Here is an 18750-nt window from a genome sequence, read left to right as displayed (position 1 = left end):
GCAGTGACTTAGAAGTGTTAAATGATGGTTTCCATGATGACAAATGATTAAACATTTGAAGCTGAGGAAGATATTGGGCCATGGGAAGAATGCGGTGGTATTAGATGTTGATTGCCCTAGTAAGGAGTTGATATGGACATAATCATCAATGCTGTAATAGTCTATAGTTCTGAATTAATTTTGAAATGTTAAATTCTTCTCCCCAATATATTAACAATAAACTTTAAAACTTATCCTAATTTCTTTCTTTGCAAAAATAGGAATTTCATGCAAAAATAAATTGTAGAATATGATTTGATATATCACAGCCCCCTAAAGACCACCAAAAATGAACTCCTTGAAAGCATCCTATAAATCATTAACAAAGATTTAATGATATAAAATAAACATTTAACATATTGCATTTTACTGAATTAGTTTATTTTACATATACCTAATATATGTTGGAAAAATTGCTACTACAGAGGATCTGTCAACTTCCAATCATTGTTTTATCTTCATAAATCTATATGCTGTTACTTAATTTATTGTGGTATGAATTGAAGTTTTCGCATTATTTATACAACAAACCTGCAAGCTACTTTTTCTTTAAGAATAAAAAATAAACAACATTTTGTTGAAATGAGAATTGCAACAACAGATTTCCAGTTCCGATTCTGATCCCGCTTTCTTATAATAAAGTATAATACTCAAGGCAACAAACACTGAATTTTTGGTTTAGAAACTTTGGGTCCAAGGTGATGTTCAAATGTTCATTGAAGATTGAAAATATTGCCATTTGACATTAAACACATGACGTTCCCCCAACTTAAGGCACATTAAAGTCTGAGCATGACCAATGGATTTATCTGATACTGTCCTGTATTGTTTCTTTATTGTCCACTAAGCCCACCATGTGGCTCTTTCCATCTGCATTCCTGATATCGGAGTCAGGGGTCACGCAATCTATATCATCTGGTTCTTGACTCTGTGGTGAAATGGGTTGTCCACCTTTCACACGTTTCCATTTCATCCTTCGGTTCTGGAACCAAACCTTTACCTACAGAATAAAGAGTCAGAAATTACAGCTCACATGTTCCTCCTGGCTTTGCTCTCCCTGCCTACAAGTGACAACTCATCAATTCCACATCAAGTTCCCCAGATCAAAAGACTGGCCAACCAATGAGGTAGTTACTCCATTACAAGCTGCTCAAGTTTGTAGAGGCAATTTGGTATAATAAAACATAATGTAAGAAAGTAGAGATTGAGCGAGCGTTCATGATCCCAGATTTTCTTTTTCAATTGTTTTCAAGTTCATTTCCTTAAACTTCCTCTTTTGAGGTTTTTGAGTTTTCACGGGGCTACAGAATTGCAGGTGCTGATCATGCTGTGTTAGGTGCTCTGCTGTGAGAGACTCGGTAGTGAGTGTCAATCTTCTGTTCAACTAAAAGAGGCATCACAACCAAACCTGATCAATCAATTAAAATATACACATACTCACTGCCAGTGGGTGTGTGAATAGACAATGATCAAACATTGAGACACTGGATGATTTCTCTCCATCTACAATCCAGGAGTTCAATTAACAAGTGAGACCCTTAACTTGAGATGGCTCCTGGCATTTGCTATTCTCCTGAGCCTCGTCACGGTCATCACCTATAGACAAGGAACACTGATGTGGGTGCTGCAGAACTGCTTTTCAACACCCTTTCTTCTGTGGTCTTGTATGTGTCCAGGAGGGTCTGGAGGAGATGTTAGCCTCTGTTGTAGAGGGCTTCTGTCACCAGTGTGTGATACAAGGGATGGAGTACTGAGGAGACACCAATAGTTTATCTTGGGTTTCTTTTCATGCCTTAGTCCTTCACTTGCCTTATCGCTCTGTAACTGGAGGGTGGTATGCATTTGCTTGGCAAAACTAGTCCAACTGTACTTGGAAATATTCTTAATGAATATCTTTCTGTGCCATTCTAAATATTTTCAGACCACTTGCTTGTAAAAACAGCAAGGCAAGGGGTTGCTATGCTTGTAAGCATTACATCATGCTCAGGATTGTGGCAACAAGAATACACACCATATTCCAATTTAATGGCAGATCAACAGGATATTTCATATGTTACTTCATAGTTTCAAGACTAACACATTGTATTCCTCCATTCCCGAATATAGACTCTCTGGTGTGTCAACCTTCTTTACCTATCTGCACCAAACAGATAAACCCCATCAAACTACACCTTCAAATCAATTAGGAATTTAAAGGTTAAATCTTACCTAAGTTAATTAAATAAGGACTAAATACCATTGGAACAACAAATGCCACAACCAACAGCTTCAGGGGCCGTACACAGTGATTAATCTGTAAATTGCACAGTACCACATTTATAGAACTAAATTCCTAGTCCATGAATAATCGGTTTTCCACAAAACTGTACTCATTTACCAGAAGCACAAGAAAATCTTATGGAAGCGTTGCCATTGAAACTTCCAATGGTTAGCCTGCTGAGGGGAATGTTAGAGCAATGAGGAGATAAATTAATTCTTTTAAAAGTTCGTCATACTTGCAAACAATAATGCCAGCAGCCAAGTACATATGATTCTGCAAACCCACAGCAAATCAAGAGGGGGGAAAAATAGGCTCAAATAACAGGAACTCGCACCTACAGGAATAAATAGAGCCAGTGTAAACAGGAAATTGTTCTAACTTTCCAGTTTTAATTCACTCACTAGAACTATGGATTTCAGAACAAATGCATTTGAATATTTTTGCCAACAGATCTAACTGCTGCTAAATTGGAGACTGTAACTTAGGTTTACATTTCCAGTTTCTTCAAGGAAGTTTCCTGTCTTCAGTTTAATTTCTCTGTTTCTCCAAAGAAGGATTCTTGTCCAACTGACCAGAAACCTTCTTCTTCTGTAATGTTCCCAATGGTTGCCATTGACTTACAACCTCCGCAGGAGAACACTTTACATAAATGATCTGATTTACGAAGGATATTTGAATGTCACTTTCGAATGGATTCTGAGTGAATGCTGCCATTAAAGGGACAGAAATCCTGATTTCCCTGACAGTCGTATGTGATGTGACAAAAACATTGTCTGGTAGAAAAATATTCTTTCCCTGTGATTTTGCTACTAAATGGCTAATTTCTTAATTTCCCTTCATCAAAATAGTTGCAGTACCCCTTTAAGTCTACCTTGCAATCAGAACAGCATCTGCCTCCACAACAGAAACACTTGAACCTCAAAATCCGGGTCTTCTTCCTTCTTTAATTCTGTAACTCAGCAACAGAGAGCTGTTCCCATTCAACAGATTTAATAGCATTTAAAATAAAAGAGCAATTGCTCTTAAAATGGGCAGAAGGTTATGGCCTGTTTTAGGGGGAATCAATTGTAACCAGATGCCAAGCAAATGAGGCACGGCAGGTTCTGTGTGTTGTTTTAGAACTTTTGCTGCTCTGTGTTGTTGGGGTGGCTGAACGTTTGGATGCAAATGTTCCTCACAAACGGCATTACTCAATAAAAAAAAAACAAGTGTCTTAGTCATTTCAGTTTCTCAAACCAAAATAGTCTTGCATTTACTTTGGCATTGTGTGTGCATTTTTTTTGGTATTGCTGGTGTTCTGGAAAGTACTTTTTTGTATTTTCATAGACGCACGTCTCTTGCTGCCCAGCACTGGTTTCTGATGGGATCCTTTTTTAATGCCTCTGTCTGAGTTATAATCACTCACTCAGCAGTGTGTTGGAGCAGCAAAGATTAACTTCGAACTTTCACGTTTATACCGTCTGCTGACTCTCCACAGAGAAAGAATGGGCAGCTGGGTGAAGGACAGCACTTAGGGAGGGATGATGGAGATCAGGGTAGTTTGGTGGAGGGGTGGTGTATAACAGGTGCCTATAGTACTGTAAGCTAGCAACAGTAAAGAACTCCTGGAGGACAGATGGAGAGAAGAGTGCAAAAGGCAAAATTACACTCTTTCATATATGCCTCATCATAAATTTTCTGGTGAGGGGAGGGATTTCTTCCAGCATGACAAACATACTTACATTCCCTCTCCTGACCAATTCCTTGCTTTTGTACAAATGGAGGACATCCTATTTTAACTCTGAATTTTCTTGACCAAGCAGTTGCCTTCAGTCTACTCCCAATTTCTGCACTTCTCAGGTTATACGGAGGAAAACCCTGGTGCTGTTCCAAGGAATGCGATTTTGCACTTTAAAAATTTCCATTGCAAGTCCTCAATATGAAGGCCAAAAATAATAGCACTTGGCAAACCGCACAATTACTGGGTCAGACTCCCACATTGCTTGTGGTTCCCATACCCATCATGTCTTTACGATAGTGCTGCGGGTAATTCAGTCTGCTGAACATTACCCTTTCAGCTTTAGGATTGGCAGTGAAATGAAAAACCAATCTCCCTTTGCTCTTGACTGCAAGAATCTTGTAAGAAATGAATCCAGGCAGTCTCCATCAAAAGACTAAAGTAATTGGTGTGCAGAATGGGATGCATAATTCAGCGCTAATTGGCAGTCTTACTCAGACAGGCTCCTCCAGGGTGGCTAGTGTGAAGTAAGTCACATGGGCACAGTGTTTCTGAACGTCCGAGCCCTGACACGAGCCCTGACATTGCTCATCTTTACCAGCACACACCATTCCAGTTATTATGTGAACAATGTCCCAGTCCATGACATATACAGATTTCAATGCCAGGCAATATCAGCATCAGGGAATGTCAGATGCCAGCTTGTGCTCCTCATTCTACAGCTGACAAAGTGCTGATTGCCAGGGCCATCTGAGAGAAATGGAAACTTGAGGCTCACTGCTTCCTCAGAAGGCCAAGAAAGTGGTGCCTGAATCTCAAGTGCATTACAGAAACAGAAGTGCAGTGATTTCAGCACCAATGTGCAGAATAAGATACGGGGTGGGAGAGTCTGAAAAGGTGGTGAAAGATGCAATTAGAACAAAGTAAAACACAAAAATGACATGAGGGGCAAATTTTTTACACGGGTTGGTTCATGTGTGGAGTGAACTTCCTGAAGAAATTGTGGATCTGGTCAAAATTATAATGTTTAAAAGACATTTGGGTAAGCACATGAATAGGAAAGGTTTGGAGGGATATGGGCCAGGAGCAGGCAGGCGGGACTATTTACTTTGGGAATATGTTTGGCATAGATTGGTTGGACTGAAGGGTCTGTTTCCATGCTGCATAACATTATGACATGAAAATGAAACAGATGCAAGCAAATTGGAAGCAATAAAACATTTACCTGTCTTTCTGTGAGGTCCAGATTAACTGCTATCTCATATCGCCTCAGTCTGGTCAAGTAATTGTGATGGGCAAATTCGGCCTCTAGTTCACGAATCTGTTCCTTAGTGAAGGCTGTCCTTTCTTTTCTGGCCTTGTTGTTAGACTCTGACTTGTAATTTGAATCTTGAGTTTCTGTAAGAGTTTACAACATCATTTCATTATGAATAGTATCCATCTGGCAGCATCCACACGGCATGCAGAGAATAATCGGTATTTGCTTGGCTCAGGAGTTTGTGAATATTGGTTTCACATCAACACTTCAGGTCTTAGCATACTCCATTATAACACCAGTAGTGTGACTCAGTACCTAAGGATTCCTTGACACAATTCAAAGTAAGGCAGGGAATTCTCATGGTACCTTGGCCAATCTTCCTCTCTCATGTCCAATACTGATGGCCAGTTCTTGTGTTATTGTGTAATGATGTCCATACTGAGGCTGTATAAGTGTGTTGATCAATAGTCACTCACTGGATCAGTTCATTACAAAGTGGAACAGGTGTTTGAATTATTGAACTATTAAGTTTTGACTTGCTTTGATTAAAAAGACAGCTTAGAAAAGATAGTCTGAATGGCCACTGGCCTTCTCACACAACGGTAGTGTCCTTACCTCTGATCCAGAAGGCCCAGGGTTCAAGACACATCAGTCCAGAAGATGCATCACGGCATGTCTGAACAGGTTGATTAAAATAACTAAATCAAATGAGCACCTCCTCTGTGGTCCTGGTGATTTTACTCAATTTCAGCTATTTACAGTTCACGTGCAGATAGTAACAAAATGACAGTGGTGGAAAGTTCTGACCTGCAAACCGAGTCAGCATTGCAATTCAAAACAAAAATAGCCTGCATTTATAACTGTAGGATATCCCCAAACAAATCTCGGGTAACTTGCTACTGCTTTGAAATGTTTCATTCGAAACTTATCTGAGGAAAATTCCAAGTTGTTTTCTTACAAAAACTTTGAACAATTTTACTTTCTCTACCAGCTTCAAAATCGAAACCTGATTTACTAATTCCAGAGGAGTTCATTTAAAAAAAAATCATTTGTCGGATATGGAGAATTCTGGCAAAATCAGCATTCCGCGTCCATCCCTGATTACCATTGGGAAGGGACTTGGGAATATCATTTTTTATCCATTCACAGCTATTTCAGAGGATAGCTATATTAGAAGGCAACTATATTTTTGTCAGTTTGGAGCCTGGAGGGCAAAGGTGACAGATATCCATCCTAAAAAAAAGTTATAGATTTTTACATTAATTCAGGATAGCCAATGCTCCTAATTTTTCATTTTTGATTTAATTAATTGAATTTAAAATTTCCAGCAGCTGTCATGTGATTTGAACTTATGATACAGGCATTGGGATGATGAATTCAGGAATACAATTACTAACCCAGTCATATCCTCAGTTCCTGCAGCTACAAGGATGCCACTGGTCTTGACTTCTAATTTTTACTAATTTTCTCCATTCTGAATTCAGGTCAGATACAGACCCATGGGCATGGGTCCTTATTTGAGGAATTCACTTTGATGGTTGTTTAATTGTTTACTGTTGTCCTCATCTCAGGTCTACATGTATTCATCTTCCAGCAAGTTCACCAAAAGATGTTCATAAATAGGAATGATTGATTTTTCCTTTCCTCGTTCAAGCCTGTTAATGTCAATTCATTGCATCTTGCCACCCCCTGCCTCACATTAGATCAAGCTCCGTAAGGGAATCGAACTGAAGAGTCGAAAGTGTGGCGTTGGAAAAGCACAGCAGGCCAGGCAGCATCTGAGGAGCATGAGAATTCGTGATGAAGGGCTTATGCCCATAGTGTCGACTCTCCTGCTCCTCAGATGCTGCCTGGCCTGCTGTGCTTTTTCAGTGCTACACTCTCGATTCTGATCTCCAGCACCTGCAGTCCTCACTTTGTCCTAATCAAACTGTAGAGTCAAACTGGGGATTGGAGAGTGATTGGGCTTTAGCCTTGGCAGAAAGGTAGTACTCCCAATACTGATCCAGAGGTTTTTTTGTTTCAACTGCAACACTAGAGCATGAATTCAACATGAGCACAAACTCACACTCCAGTCCTGAGGGAGTGTTACACTGCTGCTGTTAAAGTGAAATATCTAAACAAGCCCGGCCTTTTCAGATGGGCATTCAGGATAACATCATCTGAAGAATAACAGGAGTGTTAACCCTAGTATCCTGGCTAATGCTTGTTTTTCAAAGAGTACCACAGACATAGATTATTGCATTGCAGTCTAAGGGGCATTGCCCTGAACAAATTAGCTGCTGCATTTCCAACAATTGGCACACTTCAAATTTATCCAGTTAATTGTGAAACACTTTGGGATGCTTCTTTAACTTGGAGAGATAATTTATAATACACAGTTCAAGTTTTTCTTCCTAGGTAAAATTTTTCCATGGAACATCGACAGAAATCTTGTCATTTTGAAATAAGTAAGATTGGTTCTCAATATCTAAACCTCTGGAGCTGTGCATCTTGTAAGGTATAACTTTGGTGGAGCAAATATGAGCCAAACAATGACGAAAACAAAATGTACTACAATGCTGTGGTTTTTGTGGATGAATCGCAATGATTAGGAAAGCTACATGTGGCCAGAAGGTGTCAAAACCTAGAGACGCAATGTCAAATGTAGTGAGGAAATAATCTGAGTTCATTGTGATAACCTCAACTGTGACAACATTCCAAATGCCATCTACTTTTTACAAGGATCATGCCACTTCCTCCAACAATCTTCATTGGAATCCACAGAGACAGCTGCAATTCCCAGCACAAATTCAATTTGAACTAAAAGATGTTGGATGGTTTCATTACACCAAACCACTAATTGGCCAAGTTGCTGACACGCTGAAGGGGAAATGCACCTTAAAATGTTGCATGAGATTTCACTGCAGGTCTCTCTACAAAATCTCTCAGCGTGTCAGAGAAGCCTTGATTACAACAGAACTATTTTGCTAAATGCAGCGCTGAGAAAGCCAGGCTTGAAATGGAAATGGAATATGGAAACTGCACAGAGTCATCTTTTTGCTGTTGTGCACTTCAAAGGTGCACTGCTCAAAACATTACTGGCCGAAGGGAGGGAAGTAGGCCAGACGCCTGTCCTCTAAGCTACAGATGGTTCGCGGATCAGGAATACTGATAGAACCAGGAAATAGCCTCGGGGGAAGAAAACATTTATTAATAAACTAACTCAAATTTTAAAAAGGATTCTGACAACTTAAATTTCCTTATAAAACAGCATTGCTACAGAAAGCTATAAAAGTTTATCTTGGTAGGGACACAGATTTTAAAGCAGGGAAATGTTCGTTATTACGTCAGTGCTATCATATTCAGAATATTGTTTTTATTTTCTCCTAGGCTGAACTTTTCAATTCAACCTTCACTTTATGAAGTATACACAGGACTCTCTCATTAGCTTAACTTCCCCCTTTATATTGTTTAAGTTGTTATATAGGTAGTTGGGATGATTTAAATATGTTTAGTATTTAAATACAACGAAAATATAAGTTATGCTTGAAAACAGATACCAAGTAAGAAAAGACTGTATGGACTACCAGATCTGTTCCTACCACATACTAAATAAAAAGGATTCTGTGCCACTAGTTATGTTTTGCTTGTCTGGAAATTAGTTATTGCATAAACATGTCAAATTCTTTGTTATGGTTTTAATTTTTATCAGCAAAGTTAGAAATATCACCACTTTCAACACGGATCTTTTTCCATTAAACTTCAGTGCTAATCATTTCCCAATGAGACAAAGCATGACTAGAAACCATTGTGAGAGCACCTCCAGGACAGGAATTGCAGCAAGTTTATAATCTTCACAGAATACTCAGAGATAGCCATAAGTGCTACTTTGTTTTCGTTGCTCATGTCCCAAATCAAGTGAGTATACAGTACCACTACTTTACCCCAACTTTATTCAACTAGGCAAAAGTGAGGACTGCAGATGCTGGAAATCAGATTCTAGATTAGAGTGGTGCTGGAAAAGCACAGCAGGTCAGGCAGCATCCGAGGAGCAGGAAAATCAACGTTTCGGGCTTTTGCCCAAAATGTCAATTTTCCTGCTCCCCAGATGCTGCCTGACCTGCTGTGCTTTTCCAGCACCACTCTAATATAGACGCAACTTTATTCAAGGCTAACAATCTACCTCAACTCCCATGCTAACCTGAAATGAGCATCCTCTTGTGCCAATGTTATAAACATTTCCACACTAGACAACCTGCTGTCTCTCTGAATGGCATTTCCAATTATTAGGCATGGTATTTGATATTTATAAGCAACTGGCTTGAGTCTACCAAAATCCATCTCAATGTAGACATATTCTGCAAGATGCAGATGCTTCTTTCATACTATTAGGATCAGAACCCATGTCCTAAGGGGAACACTCAAGTGAATGATCCACTGTGTTATTCGATTTTCTTTCTGTTGTTCCATATAAAACATGGCTCCTAAATGCGCTAATGCTTCTTCTAACATAGCCAAGAGTTGAAAGTTGTCTTATATTTGCTCAATCATAACAAAGGACACAGTGATTTATAAGAGTGGAAGGAGAGGTGCTTTCTCTCATCTGCATTACCGCTTCAACTTGTTTTCAGATCTCAGTCAGACACTCACACAGTATGTTTCTGAAAACACAATGTTTTCCCAATTGGCATCAATTAATTGTGACATGAAAAATAAGCAAGTGTGCAGTAAAACATTGTAATGTAGCAGATGTACATCTGTCCTGATGACTAACATGGAATTTTCAAAGCAGGAAATTCTTGGCTACTCCAGGCTTGTCAATAAACTCCTCAACATATCAGCACAGGCTCAGCAATAATGTCACTTTGTGACATTTTTACCTATGATGTGATTACAAGTTAATGCATTAAAGGTAGCCCAGTCCTGCCAAATACTACTCACTGGAAATGATTGTCATTTGTTTTGATTGAAACGTGCATTTTAGAGAGATACAAATGCTGTTTCTGGTATAAATATTTAAATAGCTTGCAATTTGCCTTGCATCTGTTGATAAAAAAATTTATTACATAAATTTTGTTCCACTTTACTTAAATTTCCTAATAGCTTATTTTCTTACTGCAGTACCAACATTGAATATTTATAATCTAGAAGGAGATCATTTGGGCCTTCATGTTATTGCTAGCTGAAAAAGATCATAGAGCTGAATCTCGCTTCCCAACTCTGCCTGCAACAACCCGCCAAGGCTTCCTTGGCAGCACCTTCAAATCTCTTGACCTCTATCACGTAAATGAACAAGGGCAGTAATGGCACCAGCACTTATAGGTTTTCCTCCAATCCATTATAGTATGTTGAAAATATATCACAATTCCTGCACTGCCTCTGGATCAAAATCCTGGAACTGCCTGCCTGATATCGTTGTGGCTGCACTTAGACCACATGGACTCCAACTATTGAAGAAGGTGTCTCATCACAACCTTCTCAAGAGCAATTGATGATTGGCAATAAATACTGACCTTGCCAACAATGACCAGACCCCCAGGAACAAATAAAAAACAAAGTTTTTTACTTAATTACAACTCAGCGCTTGGGATAACTTTTAACAACGCAAATCTTCTAACCGTTAGGTTTGTTATTCGAATTTTAAGAACATTTTGTTAACAGCGTTAAAAATAACTTCCCAGCAAAAACTGTAAAAATGAAATGTCACTGCCTCGAGATTGGGTGTAGGAGTTGTTCAGTACAAAGTGTTTTCATCACTGGAACAGAGGTTGGAATTTAGCCGATACCTGAAACGATGGAAGACCCTTGGAGCAGCCTGGATGATTACTTGCATTCAAATGATTTGAACAGGTGGACTCCCAAAGGTATAACTACAGTCTTCAGTACTAATTAACATGAAACTATCATTACTGCCAGGAGGTTATACAATAGATGACTCATTTTGGAACTGGAGAAATTTACACTGATACAGTTGGGATTTCTCTCTCGTATAGAAATTACAGAAACAGGCTGTTTGGCGCAAAATGTTGATGTTTAATCTGCATACAGCTTATTCTGTGACCATATTCCTTCATTTCGTCAACCATCTTCTTAGCCTACTTAACCGTCTATGTAATCTTTTCGACCGGTAACCTAACCTATGTTTAAGTGTTAACGTGGACTTCAATCATTATCTCAGGGAGTGCATCCCAGTCTTCCAACTTTCCTTGTGAAGGATATTCTGTTTTAATCTTAAGTGTAAGCTTACACTTTAATATACACTCCTCAAGAACTGGAAACAATCTGTTTAATCCCTTCATATTAAACATCTCTACCAAATCACCTTAATTGACCCTTCTGTTCAAAATGTGTTCCTGGAAAAGCGCAGCAGGTCAGGCAACATCCAAGGAGCAGGACAGTCGACGTTTCAGGCATGAGCCCTTCTTCAGGCTCATGCCCGAAACATCCTCTCTCCTGTTCCTTGGATGCTGCCTGACCTGCTGCGCTTTTCCAGCAACACATTTTCAGCTCTGATCTCCAGCATCTGCAGTCTTCACTTTCTCCTTCTGTTCAAAACAAAAGCTATCCCAAATTTTAAGACTTTCGCTGCCTTTGTCTGTCCATTTATGAATCTGTGCTCTGTTCTTTTGAACACCTCAATGGGTGGAATCCTATGAAGGTGATGGGGTTCGCAGCCTCTTCTTGGGAAGGTCCTCCCATTTGGGCACTTGACAGACTTACCCCTGGGATCAAGAAGCCTGGGGGTGGGGTTACGGGGAAGGGGACGGTCTCACTTTGGAGAACCACCAGCCCCAGTGGCTAGCCGCGATCATAGGCCAGTAGCTCTAATGAACGCCAGTGGCATCACTGAGGCAATGGCTACTACTAACACTGCATCATCTAATTCCCAGGATCACTGCCTGGGTTCTAGTCCTGAAGTGAGTGATACTAGACTGACGGTCGCCGGGTGGGGACAAGGGTGAAGGGGTGGCTGCCAGCAGACCAGCCCTACCTGATGCCGGGTCTTTTGAAATACTACAAAATGGAGTCCTTGCAAGGAAGTCCCACACAACCTAACAAGCATTTTCTTTTTGTTCTCCCTGCATGCTGTGCCCTATGCCTGTCACTGGATTAATATCAATAATAGCAGGAAGAGGCCCCGAAGTGGAGGTTAATGCCTCATAGAAGGGATACAATTCACAGAGGCAGGAGGTTGTCCACAGGTATTGCTGCCACGGACTTTATCAGAATGCTGACAATTGGGAGATGGGGGTCCCTATCCACAACCCTGTCTGTCTGATTAAAAGCCCCCCTACCCTTGCTCCAACCACTAAACCCACTACAATGGAGGTAAAAAAGATCTGGTTAACATCTTCCTTATACTGCAGAACCCAGAACTGCACTCAGTATTACAAAGATGTTCCTACGAAGTGTTAAGAAACATTGGTTTCATTTAGCAAATGTTAGCAAAAGGAACAACACAAATGTGAAGTAGAAAGAAAGACATCTAATACTTGGCCCAGTTGCGAACTGAGGAAAAAAAAAATCTCAAAATTGGACCAAAGCAGCTTGACTCAATGCAATGGCTTTATTGAATTGGTTATTTGTATGGGCCCTAATTATTGCTTGGCTTTATTAGTAAATGTCAGTCTGCTTGTATAATTCTATTTGATTTGGGAGTACTCAGTGTGGCTCAAGAAGGTAGCTCACTGCTACTTTCTCAAGGGCAACTATGGCTGGGCAATAAATGCTGGCACAGCCAACGATAGCAACATTCCATGAATGACAGCAAGTGCAGATGGAAAGTGGGGAAACGTTCCAATTCCCAGCCCTGAAGTTTCTCACCTTAATGAAAAAAAATCATGTTTTTTTCAAAAAAAAAAATTAAGGAAACAGGGAAAACAAAGTGTTGATGTATTGAAGGACCTGCAGTAACAATAGCACTTCCCCTGTTCAATCAGCAACATCTCCATTGATTTTGGCACAAAGGCTTTTTGAGCTGTGTTCAGACAGGAAAGACTCGAATGAATTGATCCATAAATAAAATGTGATTGTGATTTATTATAACCTTCCCTGTTGGATCATCGTGTTATTATCATAACAAATGCAATAAAAAGGACATCATTAAAATTTTATACTGTTATCCTCCTGGAATAAATGAAAAATGTTACATTCAGTGATAGCTTCACACATTAGTCATTTTCCCAGTAAATTTAGTACTAATGGCAAGTTTAAAAATAAGACTGCCTGTAAAGTACAGGCTTGATGTTAATTAGCAGGGATGCCAAGGTGTAACATAAAGGTATAAAGGTTTTATTCTGAAGTGAAATTATGATTTTAAATTAACTTGTAATTAAGAATGTTCAAATGCTGGGTCGCTTGATCCTTGTGAAATGTGGAATGTGCAAAATTTCAGCATGTGTCTAGTCAGGATTATTGACTGTGAAGCTATATGGACTACAAATATTTTACCTTGCAAAAACTGTACATTTAAACTCAGGCACTTCATTTTAGTCCCATCATAATGGAAATGCAATATGACACTCACGGAGTTTACCTTTAATTTTGTAAAAATATAGTTTGCCGGTTTTTGTCTTCACAATTGTGCCGTTTACATAATTATATGATTTAATTAGTTATTTATATAATTATGCCAATTACATTGATACAGAGATCATCCTTCACTTTTGATAATTTCGATTAAAATTGTGTACCAAAGGCAGACTACAAATACTTCTGTAGAAACCTGAACAGCGCAGCAATCGGAAAAAAATATAAGCTGTGTAACATTTCACTTTGACAGCACAGTGCATAACACATGGAAGGATGATTAACTTTGAAATATATAAAACAAGGGCATTACAAGTTTTCGAAACCACCTCCGTAACCCAAAATTCAGAAAAAAAAAATCTGGTATAAAGTTCAATCTATTTTGTTCAGATATTTAAAAATAATACAACCCCTTTATTAATAAGCAGATCACACTGCCAAGATTCACGAGATGCATGTTATCCAGTCAGTAGGTATAATTAATGTCGTAAACTTTGAATCCAGTTCAAAACATTTATAGCAAAACACTAAAATTAGAGTACACTTTGTTGGCATAATATACTCTTTATAATGTAACTTGTTTCATTATTTTTTAGTTCTTACTTCTAATGACACTGGTTACTATTGTGTATAACCACAATAGGTTTTAAAGTCCAGTAAACTATCTTATGATGTATAAATGCAAAATACATAAATAGTAATTAGGAACAACCAAATTTAGGAGTGACCCACTAGTAGAATAAAAAAAATCAAAGCATCAATGGGATAATGTAATGTTAATTAATAAGCACCCAATTTGTTCGAAGGGCCATTTATTCAAAGGGATCTCTCTCTCAGGCGATGCGCACTCTAAAATTCTTCATTTAACGACATAGGTAAAGCTCCTTCCTGTGACTGAGCAATTACAACAGTAAAATCCATTTCTGCTTTTCATTTTTATGTTACTTTCTTTATGCTGGTCACATATGATGGAGAAAACTGTCAGAGCAAAAATCTTGGTAAGGATGGTAAGTGTTCACTAACTTGTAAATGTGTTTGTGAAGTTTTCATTTAATCTCAAGTGAAAAGGGACAGCAGTTCTTTTTAAACAAGATTATGATCTTTTGATGGAACTATTAGTAAGGTGAAATGATATTGCATTAAATCACTTTTTGTTAATTAGCATAAAGTATCACAATGAAAAGAAGCACAATTTTATTTATGATGAAAGATATAATCAGTTTATCAATGATAAGATCTGATAGCATGGATTTACACTGGAGTAATTGTAATAGATGATTCAGTAGCTTTAGTAATAATTACAGTCAGTCAAACAAAAAAATCTGAAAAGAGAAAATAAAGCAAAATGAAATCAATAAAAGCAGCAAACAAATGACAAGAATGGTTGAATAAAATCAGGGAAGGAATAAGACAGCCAGGGAGAAAAATAGAGCCAAATTTAAAATAAAGTCAAAAAACTAAGAGGACAGGTGGCAAAATTAACATTCATAGAATCACAAACAAACCACTTCTTAGATCAACCAAGTTTTTCTAAAGTATCCCAACTTGAAAAGAAATCAATCTGAGTGATACATACAAAAATGAATATGTATTCTACACACTGAAGGCTTGCAGCGCTACTCAACCACCAAAACCGAATTGACTACTTTGTTCAAGCATAGTTCCTACCTACAATTGAAATAGAATATATCAACTAAAACAACTGTACCACCTGTAGGGATATCTAGGGCACTTGCATCATCTTCACTACTCAAAACAAAACTTGCAAACTTTTAGAAAATTACCCTAAAATTCAAAATAGTTAAGCTTGGGTATTATTAATTTTGCAAAACAAAATTACAAAAATGTTAAACTCAGTAATCAAAAGCATTGACACCAAGTTGTCAAAAAGTGAACACAAATCAAATTATAATAAGAAATTATTTTCGTATGTTGCTTAAATCATTCACATTTTCTGAAATTAAAATGATTTTGAACTATTTAGATTTTGGAAAAGCTTCCCTCCTTCAAATCAGAAAATTCCCTGAGTCTTTTTTAATGTCAGCATTTTAAGTGATATTTATTTAGATTTTCCTCACATGATGTTTATATTGCAAGATTCATAGACACTGCATTTGCAATATCTTGCAGCTCTACGGTGTCACCAACCTTTTAGTACTTAGCATTTAAGCCATAATTATACCACTACCTAATGTAGCCCACCAAATCTCACAATGTAATTTCATGGCATTTAACAGTCACAAGTGGTCGACTCAGATACATTTTGTACGTATGGTTCTTCATTAAATAAGCATCTCCCTGATTTACTATTTAATATATGTAAAGTGTTTTATTTTGAAAGTAACATCAAAATTGTAGAAACCATTACTTCAACAGTTGCCTTTCTGTACTTTCAAATTACATTGGATTTACTTTCTTCAAAAAAAGTTATTTTGTGTGTACTTGTTATATCACACACCTGCTTACATAAAGGTGAAGGTTAATACTGTCTTTCAAGCATGTTCAAAATTAGAATATTCACTGGGATGCACGAGTGCCCTACCATGTTCATTCTGTTCTCAATTTTAGGCTATAACACATTAGCACCAGGTACTCTTTAAAACACAGATTAAGCTTTGATAATGCAAAACATATGCAGATTGCATGAAAGAAATTTTGGAATATTCTTTGTACTAACGTGGGTTATGTTCTTAAAACTGCACAAATATTGTTATAAGTAACTTAATTTAGATTGAGGATAACTCTAAACCTATCAAGTGGCGAAACATAGGAGTCGGTTACATGGTTGAAGCGTAATCATTGGATTTGAGTGTCAAAAAATGAGCAACAAAGTTTCAATGGTTTAACCGAACTGAACTGATATTGGAATTGAATAGTTGTTTTCTCCATAGTTATTCATTTCAATATATTTTATAGACGTTTGCCGTTTGGGAGAAGATTTTAAGGTGCTTCATAAGTATCCGAAACAGGTTCTGAGAATGCTGCAGAACTAAATTTTCTCCACCTTACGGATAGGAAAGGTGAGGTGCCACTCTCATCCTTTACACAGAACTGGTCTTAAAATCAAATACTTTTAATGAATGGGATTTGACAGTACACGGCACGTATATTCAGCTTTGATGTAAGGATACTGGCAACCTCCTTATCCTCTGTTTTTTCACCATTCCCTGTTGTGTCCGTCATAGTGGGTCCCCTTGTATCCCCTTCTCAGCAATATGCTTGTCTTTGTTATTGAGAACTCTGAATGCAACAGTGATCCGTTACATTCATACGAACTCGAATAGATTAAGTGGTCCAGTCAGGTCAATGTACCTGCAGTGGACCGAGTACTAGTTATTTACGGCTCCAGCTGGGGATTTGGGGAATAGCTTTTCAATACTAATTCTACTGGTGAACGAAATGGTAATTTAGAATGAGTAGTAGAAATTGCACTGAAATTAATTTTCATAATATTTCTATAAACAGTTAAAAATAAAACAAACAAAGCTAAAACTTTTTTTCTCTTCATCTTGTTATAGATGTAACTTTTTTGCAGCAAAATAATTTTTTTTTGGCAGGTGCGGAAGACCAACAAGTCAAGTTTATCATTCCTAAGCTGACAATGTGACTATTCAGTCTCGAAACTTTCAATGGTTTTGGGGAAAGAATTCGATTTGAGATTTACCATTTCGTTTCAATTTTGGGGGGGGGTAAAGTGGATTCGAGATTTGTCATTTTATTTTTGGCTTGTTGCGGGCTTGAGAAGTCTTTAAATTAATGAGAATTTGATGCATGCGATGTTTTGTTAAATAAAAAAGAGACAAACTTTTGCAGAGTCCCCTTGTAGGTTGCAACACATTGTATTTATTTTGGAAAGTATGTTGCTGGAGTTTTTCTCTTTATGACAGAGTCGATATTTAATTTCATGTTTTATTGTAAATAACAATGTGTCTCTCACCTAAGACGTCGCGTTTCCTTTTGGTTATTTTCTTGTCGATGTCGGATGCCGCGATGCCCCGCGGGCTACTGTAATCCCCAGCGCTGAGGCAGCCGGCCGCCTGCGAGCCCCCACCGGTTTCGAAATTGGCGGAGCTGGCGGACAGGCAGGAGGTTTGTCTCTCCCTGGCCGCCGTCGGGGTAGGAGGGGGCGGGGCCGGCGGCGGCGGGAGGTGCCACTCGGAGCGGGGGAACCGGGGCGGGTGGTGGTCCACGTAAACCCGGTCGTCGGCGGGGAAGCCGTGCGCCGCCGACACCAGGCACGGCGACGTGAATTCCGAGTAGGCGGTGAAATCGGCGGCGTCCGACTTCTTGTAGAAGGAGAAAGGCGACGGGTAATGGTGCAGGCCGGGCACGCCGGCCCCGGAATGTGGATTTCTCATACAGCCCCAGACGGCGGCCCCGGAATGCGAATTGCGCATGCAGCTGCCTGTGCTCTGATCCATGTAGAAGCTGGAAGATGCTCTGTGCACCAGAAAGTGCTTTAAACCCTACAGTTCTGCAAAAGAGAAAAAAAATGCAACGACCTTAGCCACTTCAAGTCTTCAATTGGAAATTTGCAATGATCACACGCTTTTTAAAAAAAATATATACTTTTTTATGGGCCAAAAGAAAAGTTGCTCACATGCCTGCACTCTATGAGGCTGACTCCCTCTGAGTGCTTTGGTGGGAAAAGTGACAAGTTTATAGTGTGTAATGTGAGAGGGGCGGGGTTGAGCACCACATGTTGAATTACTCCAACCAAGGAAAACATTGCTGCGATTAATCACGAGCATTACTGTATGCGCAGAAATTTTATATGCACAAGTTAATGGGTTTTTCAGACCAAGGACATCACAGACGTTTGAAAGCCAGACAGCATTGTCCCTCCCCAGGTTGCTTTTTTGTGGGGGAAAAAAGAAACACGTTTAACACGATTTATAAAATATCTCAGGTAAAGCCTTTGCTTATCAAACAGTCCAGGGTAATCACAACGTTGAACCATTATTT

At 38.8% G+C, this 18750-nt stretch overlaps 1 protein-coding gene across 2 annotated transcripts; it reads right to left on the bottom strand.

The window, feature by feature from the left end:
• Positions 1-461: 461 nt before the first annotated feature.
• meox1 (mesenchyme homeobox 1) lies at positions 462-18426 on the bottom strand. Of its 2 annotated transcripts, none has more exons than XM_060848695.1 (4): positions 18355-18426; positions 17723-18259; positions 5242-5414; positions 462-1039 (listed from the first exon to the last, which is right to left on the bottom strand). In XM_060848695.1, the coding sequence occupies exons 2-4, from the start codon at positions 18204-18206 to the stop codon at positions 845-847; spliced, it is 852 nt and encodes a 283-aa protein (XP_060704678.1). In that variant the 5' UTR covers positions 18207-18259; positions 18355-18426; the 3' UTR covers positions 462-844. The 2 variants fall into 2 exon arrangements, with proteins under 2 accessions (XP_060704678.1, XP_060704679.1); XM_060848696.1 differs by having other exon boundaries at positions 18386-18407.
• Positions 18427-18750: the final 324 nt, after the last annotated feature.

This window comes from Hemiscyllium ocellatum, chromosome 32 (assembly GCF_020745735.1).
Source record: "Hemiscyllium ocellatum isolate sHemOce1 chromosome 32, sHemOce1.pat.X.cur, whole genome shotgun sequence".
Lineage (NCBI taxonomy): Eukaryota > Metazoa > Chordata > Chondrichthyes > Orectolobiformes > Hemiscylliidae > Hemiscyllium > Hemiscyllium ocellatum.
Note: the sequence above shows the minus strand (reverse complement) of the source record. Positions and strands in the feature narration are given on the sequence as shown.